Below are 22,108 nucleotides of genomic sequence, written 5' to 3'. Positions count from 1 at the left end.
TCAATTACTACTACAACTTAACAACTAACTATCAACCGTTTACATGAGAACATATCCTTTATTTAGTTCCCAAAAGCAGTTCTCATCACCTTCGCCCTAAAGTGCATTAAACAAGAAAACAATACTTCGAAAATTCGGGCAGTTGTCGCTCGGATAGCCGTGGGTGCAGAAGTACTTTTACGTGTGCTACCTCCTGAATTTTGTGCCAAACCAAGGATATCAATGCCATTTAACCCTACGAACGCCACCAGAATCAACGCCATTAGAACCTCCGAACGTCACCAGAATCAACGCCATTAGAACCTACAAACGCCACCGGAATCAACACTGCTAGAATCTACGAACGCCTTTCTCAAGGTATTTATCACCACGCGAACTCGTTTGTAAGCTCTCTCTCTCAATCGCGTCGCTAGACCCTTGATAATGTACATGAATCCTGTTCCAATTAAATATACGTTATGTTTTGTTAAAATGGCCTCTTGTCCTCCATCCCGAATCCAATCGCCCGAAAAACGCGACCACCGCTCGCGCGACCGATCGTAGAATCGCCGCGGCTTCCGTGTCAGCCGAGACACGGTGGTGTCAGACCTGACGTGACACCAAAGAGGTGCCGACCCCCCGGTCACAATTGCAATAGCTTTATTAACTGTAAATAAAGCTTTTCTGTAATCTGATGATGATCGCTTAAGGCAATTGAAAATGTTTGTTTTGTATTATATTATTAAATTTACATTTTCAAACTGGAGTTTTGTTGTTTGGTGGATGTTTTAGCTTTATTAATTCAGAAGAATGTCACAATGGCACAGTCCACTTAAGTAAATTCTCGTAAGTGCTCAAATTACTGGCCTTCATTATTTTCACATTCTTGTAGTCTACCTGCTACATTCAAGCACACTCCAGCACAAAGTTCTTTATTGCCATCAATTTCTTTACATGCTTCTCATATGCAGTAAATCTTATCATTCAAATAAATAATACAATAATAAATTCTGTGTTTCACATACTCACAACTGTAAACACATACATATGGATGCTTCATAGAAAATAAAATGTTTTAGACACACAGCTTTCCTTTAGGAGGCAGTGAACATGTCAAGAAAATGCAGCTAGCAAGGATAATAGCAGCTAAAATCTTATCTGTATGTAGGGGTTTAGAATTTCAAGAAGCATTGGCAGAGGCACATCCAGCCAAGGGGCCCTGGTCCTTCCAAAGGAAAAGGAAAACAAACAGTAGAAAATTTTCCAAAAATATTTTTCTAATTAAAATTAATTTTTTTATTTATATTCTGCAGACTACTTATAAATTAGCAGTCACATAAGATGGAAATTTTATTGAACTCACATTAAAAGTTTCTTATCCATTCAACTCGGTCCCCCAAGAATAAATTCCGAGTGTGCCACTGAGCATCAGTATTAAAATTATCACTTACGTAATATTAAGTGATAACTTTTTTAGGAATCCATATTTAATTGAAGTTATACTATAGTTCCAAGTTTCTATCTTGAGAGAAGATGAAATATATATTAATGCATTTAATTATAGAAAATCTGATAATTTGTGAGCCCTAATATCATAAGAATGCCAGCAAATGAAACAGATACCAATGCATTCAAGAAATACTCTGGTGACAAAACTATAATAAATTGTAGAGAAACACAATGACTAAATTTATTTGATTACTAATACATATTTATATATAATAATTTTAAATATGTTCTTCTAAGTTATTCCATATTCTGATCAATTGTAAGCTATGAGCTGAGAATGACTTGGAAATACAACCAAAAACATAATAATCTTTAACATATATGCATAGGAATAAACATTAAAATAATTTATATATTTTTTTTTTATTTATATTTGTTATAAAAGATGTTTTTAAGCTTTGTATCTTTAAACAAATGTTTAATAATTACATTAAAAATTGCCGGGACGAATTCACATTTAAGAGAAAATATAATTTCTTACAAGACTATACATTTACACGAGTCCTTATAGACTTGTTATTGCCTCTAAAAAGCGTGTGAAGGGACTGGAAGGATAAGGACTCGTGTAAATGTATAGTCTTGTAAGAAATTATATTTTTTCTTAAGTGTTTAATAAATTTGTTTAAATTATTAAAAATATAAAGATTTAATAGGTAATCATTCATCTTTTAATAATATGTATAAATAAAATATATCACTAAAAAATTTATGATTAAAAAATTTATAAAAATAATTAAATTATTAATATATCTGTTTGCACCATTACAATATATAAGACAACAAAATACATAATACAATAAAGAACCATCATTTATACATTATTTTATATTGGTCCCAAAACACTCCTATTCCTTTCAGTGGTAAAATATTTCATTTGTACATCTAAATTAACTACAGAGTTTCATTTATGTATTATTTCCTTTCTGGTAAAGATAACAGATAGCAAATATTCTGTTACATGTTCTCAGAATTTATACGATGCGTTTTTGTCTTTATTATCATACATCCCCGAAATTAAATGGCATAAAAATGATCCCACCATTTGTTTTACTTCTCAGAGTAAGAGAATTAACAACAGATTATTGGTTACTGTGTGCAAAATAATCATAGTATAGAGCAGGGGTTCTCAAAGTGGGCGATACCGCCCCCCTGTGGGCGGTGAGTAAATCTAGGGGGGTACTGGTGGCAGGGTACTGAACGGTGACCAAAGGTAAAAGTTGGGGTATCTGATGGGTTAGGGGGCGTTGGGCATAACTTTATGGAACAAAGGGGCGGTGGATCGAAAAAGTTTGAGAACCAATAGAGGAAGTCTACATGTCTAGTATCCTATAACAGCAAAAGACTTGATAAGCAAAGGATATTCCTTTAACAAAACAAGTTTATCTCAGAAATATTCCAATGTATAATTCTTATCAATTCCAACATAGAAGTCTTAATGGTTTGCAATAGACATTTCTTGAAAAGTCTTGGAGACAAAAATCAGTTGCATGAATTTTGTCTATTCAACCAGTGGCCATTGCAACTTCAGAAAGCAAGATATGGAATAAAAATATAAAATAAAAACAAAAGCTAAAAAATTAGCCATTAGCTAAAAACTGTAACATTACAAGTCTTTCATAAAAAAAATTATTAGTTCTGCTATATTTTGATGCATTTTGACATAAATTTCAATTATATGTCCACATATGTAAACATCACTAAATCCAATGTTTTAATAATAAACCAAAAAACGATCGCTGTAATTAATTGGGCTAATTAAGCAGGATAATAGCACTTAGATTGATTAATTATGGTTTAAATTATGTCTTTTTGGTCCAGTCCCTAAGATATGTATAAACAGGGCTCATTTAATTATATTTTATAACAAGAATACTTCAAGATTGGTTTCAACAGACTAGTTAAAGACACTCTATCCTGTCAAAACTAAACTGTAACAGTGCACATAGCAAGACTTAAACATAATATTTTAATGAAAATGTTTCATAAATTGATTTCAAAATATGAAGACAAACTGGTTGCAAAGATCCAGATTTATTGGCACCCAACTTCTTTTCGTGGGGATATTTCAAGGAAAGAATATACAAAAGTCAACTCCAAATGATTCAAGAATTAAAAAAAAACATTTCAGAAGAAATCAAAAGCATCAATCCTGAGCTCCTAGTTAACAGTTATGCATAATTTTAGAAACAGATTGGATCAGTGTAAAGGATGACATTTTTAATAAATGAAATTGTGTAAAATATAGATATTGTTGAGTACAAGCTTCTCTCTTTTCGTCCTTTATTACTCTTTTTATTGTCTTATGAAAATGCATCATACCAGATACTGAACCCTGTACATATAGTTTAAGTCTAAACATGCATTATAATCAATAGTAACCAATTAAATAAGATAAAATCTAAAAGACACCAAACCAAAAATCAAAAAATTTTTTAATTAAAGGGTACATTATTAATTATAAATCAAATGTGATAAATACAACAATCGTGAATAAAAATTTTAATTTTAATTTTAAAAAAGGCTTAATTTATGATGCGTAAGAAACTGTTCAAACCTGTTACTGGTGCGTTCTCCTACTTCTACACAACCGCCACCAACATAAATAGTTCGTTACTAACGTTTTTTGAACCACGACGACGGTTCTTCTTCGGGTAATTTTGAATCTCTGATGGAATGCAATCGTAGAACACCAAATTTTCGAATTTGGTGTTCTACGATCGAATAGAAGAACCGTCGTGGTTCGAAAACATTAGTAACAAACTATTTATGTTGATTGCAGTTGTGTAGAAGTAGGAGAACACATCGGTAACAGGTTTGAGGAGTTTGTTAGTATGCTCCGATGTTGAGCTAACGCGGTACATGATGTGTAAGTTTATCCGAAATCTTTTATTAAAGCAATTTGAAATGTTTTCAAAATTGAAATAACCTAACTGCAAAATTTGTTTTAAAATGATATTTAGATTAATTAAAAGTTATTGTAATTTTTAAAATTCTTTCTTTATTGTTTTTATGACCTGTTCATTTAATTTTGACAGAGAATTTTAATATAAAAACTGTTGTTACATTGTTTATTAATAACAATGTAAATTTATAAAGTAGTGAAGGTAAAAAATATTAGTTGATTCAAAAACTTTAGAATCAACACTTTAGAGCAACAACAAATAATAAATAATACAGATAAATAATAAAATGACAATGTCTATTGTATATTTTGTGCATTGTTTACTAATTGATAAAAAAAATATGATCTTATTTCATTATATTTCAAAATTAAATTATAAAATATATTAAAAATGCAACTTAAAACATGAAAAATAAAACTTTAAAGATACAAAACCTCCTGGAAATGCATTTACAACTCCTTTGATGGAATTAGGACCTAAAATAGGTTGTTCTAATTTAACTTTAATTGAAAGAAATGGAAAATCAAAGGACTGTAGATTATGTTGTAGTTTATCATTTTTGAAGATCATCTGTAATTTAAAAAGGAAAAAACTTTTAAAATGTAAAAAAAAAAATCATTCTAAAAATATTATACAGTATCTTATATCAACAATCATCATCATTAATATTTTTAGGGTAGTATCATTATTTTTTATTAAAATTATAAAATTAAATATTACAAGTATTTGATGTTATATATAATCAAGTTACCCTGTGTGTTGTTAAATACAATTTTCCTTTAACTGGACCTTTAAACTGTTTTAATGCTTCTCCGTGAAACTGCAATTCAACTCCATCACAAAAAAGAAGAATGCTACAATATTATAAAGTAGTAATAAATAATTGCTAAAAATTTCATGTATTAATGAGAAAATAATAGCAAAAAATATTTATTCAGATCAAATCCAAATTTTAAATTTTAAAACTTTGTATAATTTAACTGAATTTAGTTTCTGTAAATAATTAAATTCAATTACTACTGAATCATGAAATGTGTCACTTTTATTAAATATTTAAACAATTCATTAAGTTAATTAAATGTAAAAAAATCTTAATTTAACAAATAAACAAAATAGCTAATAATCATTATGTTAGCAACAATATTGACATTTTAACTGAATAATAATTTTTTCAAAAATAATTAAAGTTTAAATTTATACAGGGTGTATCAGAATGATGTTTTAAAAATTTGGGGGGATTGTAGAGGATGAAATTTTGAACATTTTGATATAAGGAACCCATAGCCGGAAATATGATATAAAGTTTCTACAGCGGTAGGAAGTGCTCGACCGCCCTTCACTTTGGTAGCTACCCTTCTGTCCATTTATGTCGTGTTATTGTTCTTGACTTCTTCCTCTAGGGTTATGTAAAGTCCCTTGTGTACGCAACACCTGTAGGAACAGTTCATGAGCTTACAGAGTGCATCTTTACAGCATTTAATACCATCAGAGAGGAGCGTGACATCTTACAGAGAGTCGGACAAAACATGGTTTGTCGTTGCACATGATGTAACGAAGTTGGTGGTTGTCACATTGAACATTTACTCTAAAGTAGTGCAGCCACTGATTCAATGTATAGTTTGATTGTACTCTGCTGTTTTGTCAATAAAACTTGCCATAAATACTGTATTCTGCTGTTTCATTAAGCATACCGACCGCAAAGTACAAAAAGTGCTGTAGAAACTTTATATCACATTTCTGGCTATGGATTCCTTATATCAAACTGTTCAAAATTTCATCCTCTACAGTCCCCCAAATTTTTAAAACGTCATTCTGATACACCCTGTATAACTATTAGTACACATTTGAGAAGAATGATTATATATTATAAAGAATAAACCAAACTTTTATAAGTTTAAATCTTTCATTTTATAAGTTAGTACACACACAAAGTTAATTAATTAATTTTTATTTAAAACAATATTAATTAACTTGTTAAATACTCGATAGATTGTTATACACAATACAGATTAATATTCATGAGTAGATTATAATTACTTAGCATAAACTGGATTTATATGTTTTTTTCCAAAATTCAACTACATCATTAAACATTTTAAATATTCCTATTTGTATTAAATCTATTTAAATATTTTTTTTTATATTATACAAAGTGTTTCCTTATTTAAATCAATACAAAATTATACTTTCATAAAATTAAAAAAGATTGTTATAATTTAAAATGCAAAACTGTCATACATGGAATTTTTTTTAAATTAAGTTTAAAAAAGAAATTATAAATTTTGGCATTAAAGATTCAATCAATCAATATCTACTTACTCTATGTATTTGCTACTATTATTCAAAACTAATAAGCTATTACATTAATGACAGAATTCATATTCATATATACTTGTGAGCAGTATGCTGGCCTCTTGTATATGCTCACAAATATATACCAAGCTAGACAAGAAGTGTATTATAGTACATATTCATATAATTTCCTATTAGAATTTTTTCTATATCATAACTATATAAAAAGAAAGAAAATTTACTTTTTTGACAAAATTAATTACATAATTATCTACTTTTTTTGTTTAACCCTTTCTGACCTTTGAGCACTGAGGACAAAATTTACTACTTTCCAGCGGGGAACCAAACCCCTGCCTCCTGCACGATAGGCAGGAATACTTATACTATATTACCGAGAAACTTACGTAGTTACCATCAGAATTTAAAATATAAATTAACCTACTTAAAGTTTTATTTCAAAATTAGACAAAGGTTGTGTAACTAATTGAAAATATTAATTTGTATTGATAATTTTAATTATTTAATAACATGTGTTTTATTTATAGACAAGCAGAAATTCTGAAATGTAAAATATTGCTTGTTATTGAAGATCACTAAAATAGAAAATGTAAGGTATACATCACAAATGTTAACTTTGTGAGGAAAAACTCAGTTTTTTGATGTTAAATAGATATTATTTGTAATAACTAAAATGTTTTCAATATTCCAAAATTTCTGAATATTAAAAAGTCTCTCTTACATTATTTACAATTATAGGAGATTTGTACTACTATACATTAAAAATGTTTTGATTTAGAAAACTTCAATAAACAATTTATAAAATTTCCTTTATTCTAAATATTGCAGATATCTTATAATTATTCTAAAAAAGTAATGCAAATACTATAAAAATTACATTAATATTTAATTAAAAATTTATTTTAAAATAATTTAAGATTTATTTTAAATTTAAATTTATTCGATCTATGACATTAAACAAAATATAATTACAGTGGACCCTCGATATAACGTGCATGTCGGGTGGGAAACAACACCTGCGTTATAAGGTGAATCGCGTTATACCGAACGGCGCGGTGTAACGCGCTTCACCTCTTTATTTTAGCAATAATGTCAAGCTTTTCTTTCACACTGTAAGCTTTTCTTTTACTCATCATGCATACAATAATTAAACACTATTCAAATTGCATGCAGGAACTCAATACATACACAATTACTCAATATGCAGTAAGAATAAAATGCGCTACTCACTAATGCCGCACGGACCTGTATAAACGTGGTTGAGCTTATCGCGTTGCAACCCGCGCTATAACCGAATGCACGGTATAGTGAGCAGCGCCATAACAAAGGTCCACTGTATTTAATAATGCATTCAATTCCATCTTTATCTCTGAAATATTAGGAGTTACCTAATTTATAATCATTTCAGTTAGTCTCCAACAAAAAATCATTATTTGATTTAGAAATAACAGTATTTTGTTTTCTTTCCAGGAAAATGTTACAGATTTTTTACTTAGAAACTTTATCTTCATTAGATAAGTCATGATACAATTCCATTTTATTCAACTGATTTAGAATATTAATCATCAAAAATGTAAGTTTTACCTACAAGATTTTTTATAGAAATTTATTATGTAAATGTAAATGAAAAATAAAATTCTTAAAGTTTGAGTGTCTACTCTAAGTTAAATCGCATAGATCCAATAACATGAATATTAAAATTTTCCAAATAAAAAATGAAGAACTAATCAATGAATGGCTAATTCTGTTTTCTAATCAAGATTATAATTTGAAAGCGGAGAAATGTTTCAACTAGGTTATATCAATAGCTGCAAACAACTGAAGAAATTTCTGTTGGTGCTTTCTTAAGGTGTCTGTATAACTTATTTTTTAACTAGACTGTACAGATCTTAATCTTATGATTAATATATAAAGAAAAATAGTGTATTACTTATCTAACTTAAAGCAAAGCAAAAAAAAAAAAAAAATCCAGCAATGAGTTGCTCAACTTCCCTGGCAACATTTGTTATCATATTTTACTAAAAAACTTTTTATATTTTTATCTATTATAAAATGGCAAGAAGCTTCATTTTGAGGGTAGGGGTGAGTTTTATAAAAAAATTGTAAATGCCAATAATCAGTAAAATCATCACAAGTCTGACCCTACTAAAGATATACACAACCCCCATTATCTCCCCACCCCTTTGACCTTTAATCACCAAACTTTAATAGAATCAATCCCCCTAATAAACAAATCTCCTTGCAAAATTTCAGAAATTTTTGACAAACAACACAGGAGTTATTAAGCTTCAAACAGGGTGAATAGAATTGTGTCCTCTCAATACACACAAGCATCCACACACACAGAAATTACCCCAAATTTTTTTTTGCATTTCTCAATATTTCAAGGTGTCCTAAGTCCAAAAATGTAAAAATCTGGGAATGGGCATTTTTTGCCAGATTGTCATACTTTCCCTCTGTTATAACAGCCGAGAAAGTAAAATGTAAACTTGCTATTAAGGAGAATTCATCGAAAATAATTTTAAGTCTGTAGAGTTAAACCAATACACTAAAAAAACCTGCAAAAACACATATCCTTTACTTAAACAAATGTTTTCATCCATATATGATGGACATTCTCAGCTTCAATTATAAGAACACAGAAATAGAACATCAAGATGAAAGCTGCAACATAATGTATTTAATTTAAAAAATAAATTCAAAGCACGATAATATATGCGCACGACTATTAGTGCGATATAGTCACCGCTGGTTAGGTATCTCGAATAACGTTCTCCATGCAGAAGAGATAGACTCCTTTTCCTCATAATTAATTGCTGTTTCCTTTCAGAATAAATTAAAAATTAATTTTATAATTTATATAAATATGAAAATTACTGAAAGTAATAATAAAATTCACAGATTGTGACATCATTTTTAATATGAAATCAAGACAAATGAATATAAAGATCATTAAACTACAAATAATTCGAGATAATAAGAATAGTAAATTAATAATACAAAATCAAATTTACTTTTCTATTTTATATATAAATTACAGTTATCATCACCGACATTTACATTATCATCTTTAATTATCATCATACAAGAAGTTCAAATTTATTTATATATTAAAGAAACATTGCATATATAACCAATATCCAGCAAGAAAGTTGTTCCTTCTTGCTGGATATTGATTATATGAGTAGTGTTTATTAATGTATACCCAGTTTTGAGTAGTTGAATTTATAATAGCTTAAATTTCAATTATCATATTTTTTGCCTTATCCTATAAGCTAAATGCATTTGATATCATAGAGAATATTTTTTCCCAAAAATGGGATGCATCCAATACAATAAAGCATCTTAAAAAGCAAAATCATAGTAATTGTTTTCATCAGTGAATATATTTAAACATTATTATTTAAATATGTTTAAGCATTATTACAATACTCATACTTGCCAACCTTTAGACAAGCAAGATAGCTGTGACACTGGTCAAAAAACACTGATGTTTGAGTAAAAATTCTGACAGCATAAAAAGCAAAAACTTATTTATTAACATTGATATTGCACAATGCTTATATTAAATACCTTTAATAAACAAAATTTAATGTTACCTCTACATATGATATCTTATAAAGCTACTGCCATAAACATTGTCAAGAGTATGGCAATAGCATAATACTCTTTAACATCACAATTTAAAAAAGATCAAATATTTCATGAGACAAATCTACAACTAGATTTATGACATGTTCCATCTTGATGTGTCACGAATACTGCATGATGAGTGCCTCCTGTTTTATGCCTTTGTGCAATGTTTTGCTTTGTTAATAATTTCTTTTGTTATGGTACAATGTACTCAAAACAGTTACTATCAGTCAGTTTATTGATTTTCACTGCAATTATTAAGGACAATAATTTTTCTGGCTACTTTCTGGCTCCTACCTCTGTCTTTTTCTTACCAAACTGAATATCTTTTCCTTTTGCCACACAGCAATGCAGAGGAGGTCTTTTAATGCTGTGTGGTAAAACCATCATCAGCCTTACTATTTTACAAAGATTTGTAATCTTTGTAAAAAAGTAAGACTGACAATGGTTCTTTTCTTGAGAAAGTTCATACCATATGGCCTGTATATTCTTAAGTGATGAATCAGATGTTTCTTCTTTTTGGGTAAAGAAACTGTAATGCTGCTCAATTATTTAATATAACTATGAAAGTAACTTGTTTCCTTTTGCTGATGAGTCAGTCATAATTGATTTAACCACCACCATGATGGTACTAAAGTTGCCAGAACTGAAGATTGAATTTATCTTATCTGCCATTTAAAATTATAACATTTGAGCTAAAATTCTCATACCTATACCAACATACATATATAAAAATATGAATCTTGGTTCTTTCCCAATTGAAGGAATCTGAGAATGTCATCCTGGTTTGCTTCAGTTGTTTGTAATAAAACACATACAATGTCTTTCACGTATATATTGATGTTAGACTCACTAAATGAAATGTTTAAGTGATAATATCAAATTCTTTAAAAATGCTGACAAAGAAGAAAAGCAGCCTGTCAACTGACGGAGCATGTGAAACACTGATGATTGGCAACTAAGAATACTGAATGAATTTAAAGAAAGTACACTCTCACTATTCTAAACTAATTATTATATGAGGTTATTCAGATTAGCATGGTTATATATTTAAACAGTCATAAACGTCCTACGTGTTGCGAGGTCTTAATATGCAGTGCTTTAGCAACGTAACTTTATTTTCCTGTTTTCCGTCTCATGCCCTTAAGCTGATATTTACGATGAAGATCATTTAAACTAAACTTGACCAGTGAAAAGATGAAAATAAACTATATATTACTAGCTTGCATATTATTAGCATATATTATTTTAGTATTTAGTGTACTGGCAGCTAATATACTTCATATCAATCGAATATATTTAAAGCGATAACGAGACCAATTTTTAAATTAAAACAGGCGACGTAATTTATCATTTGACGTGTTAAAATTTACCGAAATCTACATCAAAATCAAATATTCGCTTGCATTTTTTAAATTGTCATTTTACTTTTGATTCTAGATTACTTTTTAAACTATTTTTAACATTGTAAATGGAATAATTATATAAAAAATAACATATCAATCATACTGATTAAACTGAATGTTCTTCTCAAATATTTAATTCATATTAATTAATTAATAGTCAATTATAAATATATATATATATATATATATATATATATATAATTTCGTTTAATTGCATTTATTAAAATACAATTAAATTATATATATATATTTTTAATATAATAATTTTAATTACATGTTAAGTCATTATTGTTTATATTCTTCCTATCGATAATTATGTAAATAAACTGTCATTTTTATTTTATAAACAAATCTTCCATAATTGTATGAATGAACATTGATTAATTAAAATCGAGAATATGTTTCTTGCCAATTCATTCATTAATATCATTATTAATACTTACTATTCCCCATTATAAATGAAAATTCCTTCGGGAGGATGAGCGACATTTAGAGCCATATTTTATAAAAACTTATTCAAACTATTGTATGGCTTAAACACGTTTTCTTTACATGTCAATTTCACTTCGCATGTCAATTTCATAATAGGAAAGCGCCATCTATTGATTTTGATTGTTATTAAATAAATACTGTATATATATATATATATATATATATATATAATATATTTTTTATAGATTATATTCTATAATATGATTTTATTATTATTATTATCATTTAATTATTTGAGTAAATTGATAAATTGAAAACATTCCCGAAAGATATTCGAATTAATGGAATTTTTAAGTATAATATGGCATATATATTTTGAAATTAATATAGCATTTTTTAATGTTTTTTCATTAAAAATTAATGGAAAAATATATTTTATATTGTATATAATTATCTTAAATTATGCTCTTTTGCTATTATAGCAAAAGAGCGTAATTTTTACTAATAAAAATTAATAAGAGTAATAAGATTACACCAGCATCTGACACTAATTTCAATGAATAAAGATAAATTTAGTCTTATAATTAATATTTTAAAAAATTTATAATTATAAATAATAAAGCTCTTATAATTAAATTAAAGTTTAACTATAAAATTTCTCATAATTTTACAAAAAACAATTCAAAATTAAAGTTATTATTTTTCTGTGTATTCCAATTAATACCTAAAAATAAACATTTGTCTATTTAAAACGTTTTAAAACATTAATAAGAAGTAATTAATTCATATATTTTCTTTTTTTAAATTTAAAGTTTTAACTTTGACCTTTATGGTCCAGATTAAGCCATGATTGTAAGGTTAGAACATGATTCTCTTTAACTGTATACATAAAATAATAAAAGAACTACTGATTACATTTGAAAAATATCAGAGGAAAAAAAAAACCTTTTAAATAAATATTTTAAAAAGTTGATTAAAGTATTCACATGATTGATCAAGTGGTTTATTTTATTTTTTGGTAGTAAAATGTATAAGCCCTACTTGATGGAGTAGATAAAAATAAAGACTGATTAATTCCCATATTATGGATGCATTATATACGTTTTTAACGATATTTTATAACGTAAAACATAAAATTAGTTATATAATACAGAATATCATCTGATGCAATTTATCGGCCTTGAGCAGTACTTAAAAAGAATGAGAAAATCCACTTCGAACGTTAAAAAGACCACCAATAGTTAGACAGAAAATGCAACTACTGTGTTGAATGCATAGTAGATGCCACTTTTTTTTTTAATCGTTTATTTTGATTGTCTGCCAAAAAACACTCTTTCTTAAATCACTTTGTCGTTGACAGAGGTTATTTCTCTTTCTGCAGTCACAACTTTCATTTTTAAAACGTTAAAAATAAATACAATAATTAATAATTATTTTTTTTACATTAATTAACACTACGCGACAACATTTTTACTTCAATTTTTTTTTTTTTTATTTTCCCCACTGTTATATGTAAGGAAAAGTGTGGCCATCCGTCAGAAAATGATCCCAAGATTTTTACACATTTTTTGAAATATTATATTTATAAATCTTGTATTTAAAAAAATAAAAAACAATAGTAATTATGATACTTTATAATGTATTTCGGATGCATCCTTTCGTGTTATCCTTGGCCTGTAGATGAAATTTCAATTATTATTGTTTAATTCATATTGAAATTTTATCCGAAACAGGTAAATGAATGCCTGAAAAATAAAACTATCATTATTAGAGATTTTATTTAAATAATATCCGTTACAGAATAAATAATCTAAATTTTTTTTCTTTTTTTTTAAATTGGTAGATTTATAGATGTCATTGTCTACTGGATATGGCTATCAGCCATTGAAATGAACTCATATAAATTCAAGAATTATCCGTAGCTAACCTTGTAACATTCCATCTGATTTAAGATCTAGGCTACTTTTAGAGATCTCTTTCCAATCTTCATACGAAAGAGGAAATGATTTTCATCTTATCTTATAATTTCTTTTAGTGAACGATTACAGTTTAAACTGACAATAGATGGAGTGATTTTGTCCTTCTTAATAGCTCTTTTCTGATGAAAATACTAAAAAATTTTCCACTCGAAACAATCGTAGTTTTATCTATTCACACGCTTCTCTCTACACTGATGAAATCTTTTTAGAGAGTTACGTTAATAGCCTATAGGGTTGGATATTTAGTAGCTACCATATTACGTGTGATATCTGGCATACATCTTTAAGAATTTGAAATTTTTATTTAGGAATCATAATTCAAAACTTTCATAATTGAAATGTCAAGGTCGAGATTCCCTGTTAAACTTAAATTACATTTAAAATTCGAGCATATTCAAGGGCTACAATGGATTATAAACTTGAGAGATAAGAATTTACTATAAATTAAATTTTTGACAAATATAAATATCAAATTCGAGAAGTAATCTCGGCCGGATCTTTCCGTACAAAGAAGTAATTCAAACAGAGAAAGTTAATGAGAAAAATCTACGTAAAATAGTTTGCATTTTAGAGCATAGCCTAAATATTATATTTACGTAACAATTACATGATTCTGTAGTACTTAAATGACATAACGTTTCGATTTTTTTTAATGCCGAATTACATAGTACAAGTAGCCAAGATTCTACTCGAGTTCCAATAAATACGGTAAGTAATGCTATATAAATCGTAACAATGTTTATTTATGCTTTCAAAAACTATCATAATACTTATAAGAAAGGATCCAATATCTCTTATAATTGATCAGATAAAATTTATAAACACAAATGGCGCCATATTGGTTCCGGAAGTTAGGTAAGTGGATTGTGTCCTAGAGTCTGGAGACGGATTTTCAAATACTTATCGGCGCTTTGAACACTAATAGGGAAAGAGAAATGAAAGAGAATTACAGTGGTGAGTAGTTATAACTAACTGAACGATTATTACAAATATAGCCATGAATAGCAGCTTTGGAATGTCAAAAGTTATTTTGCAATCAGATCAAAATCGTTTATTGTTGTAGATATTATTGAAGGAATTAAATCGGAATTGAAAAAAAGCTATCAATTAATTAATTCTATAATAGTTTTCCTCTTTCGCCGTTATTAAAACACTGTTTTTTGCTCTATCTAAATGCAGTTACACGTTCCTCCATTCAACTCTGGGAATAAAATATTTTCCATCATTCAATGCATCCAAACAACGAGTGCATTGTGATTACAGACAGAACACATGTTTATCGGTAGTAGATACATTTACAAGGCAACCGTTAATTTTAGAAATCTTGTGGATGTGAGGATATATTTTGGGGAGTCTGAACAAAGACATGTCTATGAATTGCTTACGGGTAGAGGGGAGATGAGTCTAGAATTCTAAAAAAAGTCGTTTCAGTTATATATAGGCCTAAAAAAACTGTATAAAAACTAGAAATTGCCGATTTCCCGTCTACTTTTTATAGATTTCAACATATGGAACGTGAGAATATTCGAGGAGATCGTAAAAATCTTTTTAAATCTTACAAAAATAGCTATTAAGTAATTATTTAATTAACGCATCCATTTCGCATATTTGCATATCACATAACAACCTAGAAAATTATTATTTATACCTGTTACTTTTTAATTGGGTAGTATATAAATGATACAATAGGACAACGCTTTCCAGAAAGATTTAGAAGATAATCGTTAAATTTTTCTAATTACTACAAAATATAAAGTTTTCGCAACCGTTCATTTTTGTCACCAACAGGTACAGGACGCCATTAACCTATTTAACAGAACACGGTGTGTCGCATGTTACAAGTTTAGAACGTGTACAAAGTTTTAACTAAAAATGTACAAGTCGTTAAAATAAATGTATAATAAAGCTCTTTTAAATATATATATATATATATTTACATTTTATTAAATTAAAAATAATTGCGAATAATATTAGATAAATTAATCTAAGAACGTTTTTAATTACTTGCCCACCTGTCATCATTAATGCAAAACTATTAGTTGGTGATTTTAATAAAGTCTTTATTTAGTCTCTTCCAACCGTAAAGGTCAGATGAGATCAGAAAAATTTCGCATTTTTTTTATTATTATTTTTTTTATAATGTATTTTAAATGAACGGCTGCTCGTAGGTTATAACAACATCACGTATAAAGGAGGTCTACGTGCAACATGTCTCGTAGATGCATTTTCTCATCTCAGATTACGTCAGGACAGAGTTTTCAGTGAATGGACGATGTTTTCATTAGAAATAAGAAGTTAAAATCCCACACGCTCATTCGCCGCTAAGAGAGGTATTATAATTGACAATGTGGTGATTTTTGCTCCACCCAAGGAGTCTGCTTTGCTTCAACAATTCTGAAATGGTTCTATTGAAGTGTATTCAAGAAAACAATAGGCTTACATTTTAAGATATAAATTTTGAAATTCGGCGCCTGTTAGGCGATAAGTTTTCAAAGATGATCCGATACATCCGGTCGAATATAGACTACGAATGCAAATACTTTGACGTCGACTTGTCTCCCGAAGTAGACAGGGTACATCCTATATCTTTTTGTTTTTACAACTCTTTTCATTGCCGTTTTCTTCCTTCAGACATGAAAATTACAGTCTAAAGGAGGTTTTTATCTGTTTATTTATTTATATTTTTTGGGGGTGACAATGAGCGAGTGTGTCAGAAAAACCCTTGTAAAAGATAACAATCTGTACAAAAGGAAAATAATAGAATACGAGATGATTTTGTTGTAAGTGTTTCTACTTTTCTGCATTTTTAAGTTCACTAAAGATTTTTTTTTTTTTTTTATTATTATTAAAGAAAAAGAAGTAAAGGAAACAAAAGTAAAATTAATAGATGTGAAGGTTTCTGGCACAATAGTTTGTTTTTAATGCTAAAAATAAATAATGCATTCGGTAAGTTGAAAGGGACGTTGCATATATTTACAAAGTTATCATTCAACTTAAGGATGTTTGAACGACGAAATTTTTAAAGTCGTTAGTTGTATTGGCACTTATTAAAGAATAAATTGATTTTTTGTATTATAATATTGTTTTTTTTTTATTATTTGGAAAGTTTTAAGATAAATAAATATTTGCTATCAAAATTATTTCTGTTTATTATGCTATCACTCTAAGCTTATTACTCACTGTCAGTAGTTGCTTTGATAATTTATAAATCATTTCTAAAGCGGAAATCTGGTTAAAATTATTCGAAATAAATTGTATAATTAATATTTACCCAAATAAACAATGTTTTTTAAATTATATTCCTCATTCATATGCTTTTTATTTCCAGTATCTAATTGTAATAAACGCGTTTTTTTCCCCCTAAAAATTATTCATATGATAATAAACAAAGGAATAAATTATATAAATATATTCTTTTCTTATACTTCTTACGGGTTTTCTTACATATAAAAATAAATTTTGAAATTTTATTTATATTTATTTAAAATTCGCGAAACTATTAGCGTGTTTACAAATACGCAGAGATAGACTTTACATTGTTTATAATGAAAAATAATTGCACACGAATCCCGTAATAAGCAAATTTTATATGCATTAATTATGCAAAGTTAATAGATCCAAAGTTAAATACTGATTAGTTTTCAAAGCACGAACTGCAAATTATATTTTTAAATGGAGTTTTATCCTATTTCTTTATCAAATTGTCTGGAAGATAAAAAATAATTAAATAAATACACGAAATTGTATTACATATTAAAAATGTTCATTTATTAAATTAGGCTGTTTATAAATAAGCAGAATTATTTCAACAATTGTTTTTAATTATCTTAATTCCAGAAAAATTTCCTGAATTCTTTCTTATTTACTAGTTTATTTGTGAAAATTCTTCTGGAAATAAGGAAACTTTTAACATTTTTCTGTTATAATTTCATTTATTATTTAATTATTTTATATTAAATGCGACTTTGTTGTGATATTTTTGTTTCTAAATAAGAAAAATGTTTATTACAACGATATAAATGTATAAAAGCTGTCTCAAACCTCGCTCAAGAAGTCGAAAATTTATTATTTATCTTAACGTAAACCCCTTTAATCATGATAAATGAAAGAAATTTTGACTCCTTGAGTGAGTTTTATATCTTTTCCAGGTAATTTGGCTCTTTTATTTATTATTTTTATTTTACTAAAATGTTGAATTTGATAACCAAATGGTGAAAACTCTATATTAGTGTAATTTGCACGATTAAAAAAAATATTGGTGCTTTAAGTAAGAGCCGTAAACGTCTGTCTACAAGCAAATGAACAATAATACCTTTCAATTGTCTTCTATTTTTGGCTATCAAAACTGGGTCAGAATAAAGATAAGTGGGATATAATTTGCAAAAGCGATTACGCAGGTCTCATCAAAGACCATCGTACACGCGACCGAAGAACAAACTCACCCAATATGGGCAAATCGGGCTTTTGGGCAGCACAATACGTCCGATTGTTGACATGCGACTGATAAGCATCGTCGCGCCGTGTATCTGATGCGGCGACTGCTTGAACTACACGATAGCTTCTAGCGAGCCTTGGGGACTGCGAAGGGGTGGAAAGGGGGACGTGGGACGCCTGGTTGACCACATCCACCGACAATGACTGGACTGTTATAGACAGTTTAATTGCCGGTCATTCTGTTCTGTGACCGGGAGGTGTATAAAAAGGAATGATGTTGTGACATCCCATCAGTACTCCTGTGGTTGTGGGCCAAACTACGTCTATCTTTTTACACTTCTGCTCAAGGTATGTGAAGTTAATTTTATTCTAATAATAGCATTTAATTAAATTTGGTGGTAAAAAAAACGTGTAATTTTACTATTCAAATAGAGTGATTAATATTTTAATTTGCGATTAAATATTCGAAGCATTGATTGGTATTTTTTAAACTTAATTTCTTTATATTAGTGCGAAGAAAATGTCACCTTCGACTTATTTTCTTATTTTCCTGAGTGCCCTGTCAACCGTCCGACTGGAATTTCTTGATGATGAGTACGAAGATTCGGATGATCTAGTCAGTGGAGCGCAAACTTTGGTTCGTCAATCTCGAAGACCTCCACATTCTTCTGATTTCGATACGTCTAGATTCATAAGGCGACCTCGACCTAAACAGATGAATCCGGAATATTTGAAAGAATTACTAGGCGATAATTTCGATCCGAAATATATGTCAATCGAAGAACCTAATGTTGCGGAGGAAGTCGAATCGGAAGTTCCGGATGATAGATTCCAGATGATACACATGAGAAAAGAAATGAAAAAATTTAATCTGACACAAGAACTCGTAGAAGCTGGAATTCCCAGTGATGTATTCGAAGTAATCGAGAAATGGCTTTACAAACGCGGTTCTTGTCCTCTAGTGCACAAATGGCATAACATAGGACCATTTTTCTGGCCCCCGTGGATTAGAAGAGCGGAATGTCTTGAAAAATATACCTTCTGCTCGTGGCCCAATGGTATGCATTGTGTTCCAGCAACCAATATTGGTTTAACTGTTCTCCGGTGGCAATGTAAAGAAAGGAGGCGCAAGGCAAAAGGGAGGAAGACCGCTCGCTGGGCTTCTGATCTTTCTTCTACAGTTCGGTTTTCAGGGAAAAGAAGACCAAAAATGAGATGTCAATGGGTACATGCGAACTATCCTGTTACAAACGAATGTATGTGTACTTGTTAAGACTCTCGATAGTGTCGGATTATCAAAAAGTATGGGATAAAGCGGATATGGTAGGCCTATATTCACTTTATAATATTACGGTATGGTGGATTTTTATCTACTTAAAGTACCTGAACAATGTTTCATAATTTAGTTCTTCGTGTGAAGAGCGATTTAATTTGTGTTGTTATGTATGATGAATTTTTGTGTGGTTGAAACCGATGGTTGATAAATTGTTTAATAAACTATTTTGTTCAAATTATTATAGCACTTTTAATTGACTTAACGTACATCACGAGAAAATAACAAAATAATTTTTAAAAATATTCGGATATTTTAAAATTTAACTTAAAAAACTTTAAATACAATTAGGCCTACGTGTTAAAAATCGTACAACTATTACTTGAATATATTAACTTTTATTAATATAATTTTATAACAATCGACAATACTAAATTTTGTGTTGATTGCATACATTAACGTGGTTATAATTGAAAAATTGAAAGTGCAGAAAAGAAGAGACAAAGCCAATTTTCGTCTTCATTGTACGTATGGCGCCCAATTGACCGGTTCTTTAAGTGTGTTAATTATCTTCATTCTTTGAAGCTAAACTCGGTAGGAGTGGAGACTCGGAGTCTCTCGGACACGTCTAAACATTCTCTTGACAAAAGGTGGGCAAGCTTCAATGGATTCTTTTGTAGAATAATAACCAACCAGAGAATAATCTAACTTCAAAAGGAGTGGAAAAAATATGAAAAGAACTACGTATAAAAAGCCCTCGGAGGATTCACAGATACCTGAACTGCATACTTTTTTTTTATTATTGGCATTCAACACCTTTTGTTTATAAAAAGCATCAATGACTGACTGAACCCGGAGGTTAACTGCTACAGTGATTAAAGACAGTTAAAGATCTTATCTTCCTTGCTGGAGTGCAGTTATCTATCTGCCCCTCTATTCTCTTTCTTGTAACGAATCTATATCCACTTTAGTCGTTTGTCAACTTGGTGGTCTAAATCCTGGAATAGTTCTCGAGACAGAATAATGTTTGTTTTAAATGGCTCTATTTATCTTCTTCAAATAGTCTGCTATTTAAATTGTTTTTAAAATTAATATCTTATTTTCTATATAACAATATTCACGTTTAAGTGAAAATAAAAATAATCTTTGTATTATAAAGTTGTTATATTTAAATACTTTTTAATAGATTTGATTATTTTTGTAAAATTTGTTTTAAATATAATAATATAAAACAGCTGATTTCCATTAAAATATTATCTGGTTCGTATTAACTAATATTAAATTTCATTAAAGTTTTATGAATTAAACACATTTAATTATGATTCACAAACCTATTAAACCCTTCCATTTATTTATTTATTTTTTATTATTAATTAAATTATTTTCAATCTGTAAATTCTTACATTTTAATATATGATATGAATACAAACATTAAGTGAACAAGCATTTTATTTGGATTTTTTCCTTTTTTTATTCCTATTCTTTAAAGAAATTACTAGGCACGCTGTACACTGAATGACACTAAAATATTTGGTAAAGTTTTAAATGAGTAATAATGATTTTCAATGCATCGTATCGATTGTCTTTCTCTGTCTTTTATTATTATTAGTTTGGAAAAATATAATAATTAACTTTGGCAAATAGAATATCCGTTAAAGGTCGTTTGACATTTAGAAAAACCTAGTGATTTCCTTATTACACAACAGATATGTCACACAAAGTATCCAGCGTATTTCGATGTTTTATTTAACTGGTCTTAAATCAACAATAGAAATATTGTGACGTAAGTAAAACGCTATTTTTATTAAATCCGTAACTTTTAAGTATTTTTGTTTTTGTTCCTTTTACTTAAAAAATAATTCAAAAGAATAAAATACCCCAAGGTATTTTAGACAATATTTAGTGAATATGTGAGACTTTATTTATAATTTTAAAATTTATATCAGCCCACATAAACCTACGGATATTAATTATATTTTTAATTAATAAATATATATTTCTGAAATAATATTAACTCTGAAAATGGTAAATAAATAAATAAATAACCCCAGAAGATATTAAATAAGATAAATAAGACCAGAAGAAGTTCATAAAATAAAAAGAATGTATATCAAATTAATAAAAGTTACCATATTTAATTGTAGTTTTTAATTTACTTCTATGTATATTGGGCCTATTTATCTCTTAATTATATGCAAATAATTAAATATTAAAAGATAACTGTGGTAGGAAAATCCACAAAAGCAACCA

The 22,108-nt window shown here is 28.5% G+C and overlaps 2 protein-coding genes across 3 annotated transcripts in view; one reads left to right on the top strand and one right to left on the bottom strand.

The window, feature by feature from the left end:
• The window catches only part of LOC136987639 (WW domain-binding protein 2-like), a 28,432-nt gene extending 16,128 nt beyond the window's left edge, over positions 1 to 12,304 (bottom strand). For both annotated transcript variants that reach the window (XM_067285388.1, XM_067285387.1), the window contains exons 1-3: positions 12,184 to 12,304; positions 5,143 to 5,245; positions 4,826 to 4,961 (exon numbers count right to left, since the gene is read on the bottom strand). In XM_067285388.1, coding sequence (XP_067141489.1) covers positions 4,826 to 4,961; positions 5,143 to 5,245; positions 12,184 to 12,239 — 295 coding nt within the window. In that variant the 5' untranslated portion in view covers positions 12,240 to 12,304. The remainder of the gene's footprint in view (positions 1 to 4,825; positions 4,962 to 5,142; positions 5,246 to 12,183) is intronic.
• A 6,235-nt stretch (positions 12,305 to 18,539) lies between these two features.
• On the top strand, positions 18,540 to 20,099 carry LOC136987649 (noggin-like). The gene is made up of 2 exons (XM_067285397.1): positions 18,540 to 18,933; positions 19,096 to 20,099. Exon 2 carries the CDS (start codon positions 19,106 to 19,108, stop codon positions 19,856 to 19,858), a length of 753 nt encoding a protein of 250 aa, XP_067141498.1. The 5' UTR covers positions 18,540 to 18,933; positions 19,096 to 19,105; the 3' UTR covers positions 19,859 to 20,099.
• The last annotated feature ends 2,009 nt before the right edge of the window (positions 20,100 to 22,108 follow it).

The sequence above is a fragment of the Centruroides vittatus genome, unplaced genomic scaffold (genome assembly GCF_030686945.1).
Source record: "Centruroides vittatus isolate TY-2023 unplaced genomic scaffold, ASM3068694v2 scaffold_2569, whole genome shotgun sequence".
NCBI classification, from domain to species: Eukaryota; Metazoa; Arthropoda; class Arachnida; order Scorpiones; family Buthidae; genus Centruroides; species Centruroides vittatus.
The sequence above is the reverse complement of the archived record's forward strand: the minus strand, read 5'-3'. Positions and strand labels throughout refer to the sequence as shown.

Bases quoted from the DNA above. Each gene is read 5' to 3' on its own strand.
- LOC136987649 (XM_067285397.1), top strand. From the start codon at position 19,106: ATGTCACCTTCGACTTATTTTCTTATTTTCCTGAGTGCCCTGTCAACC.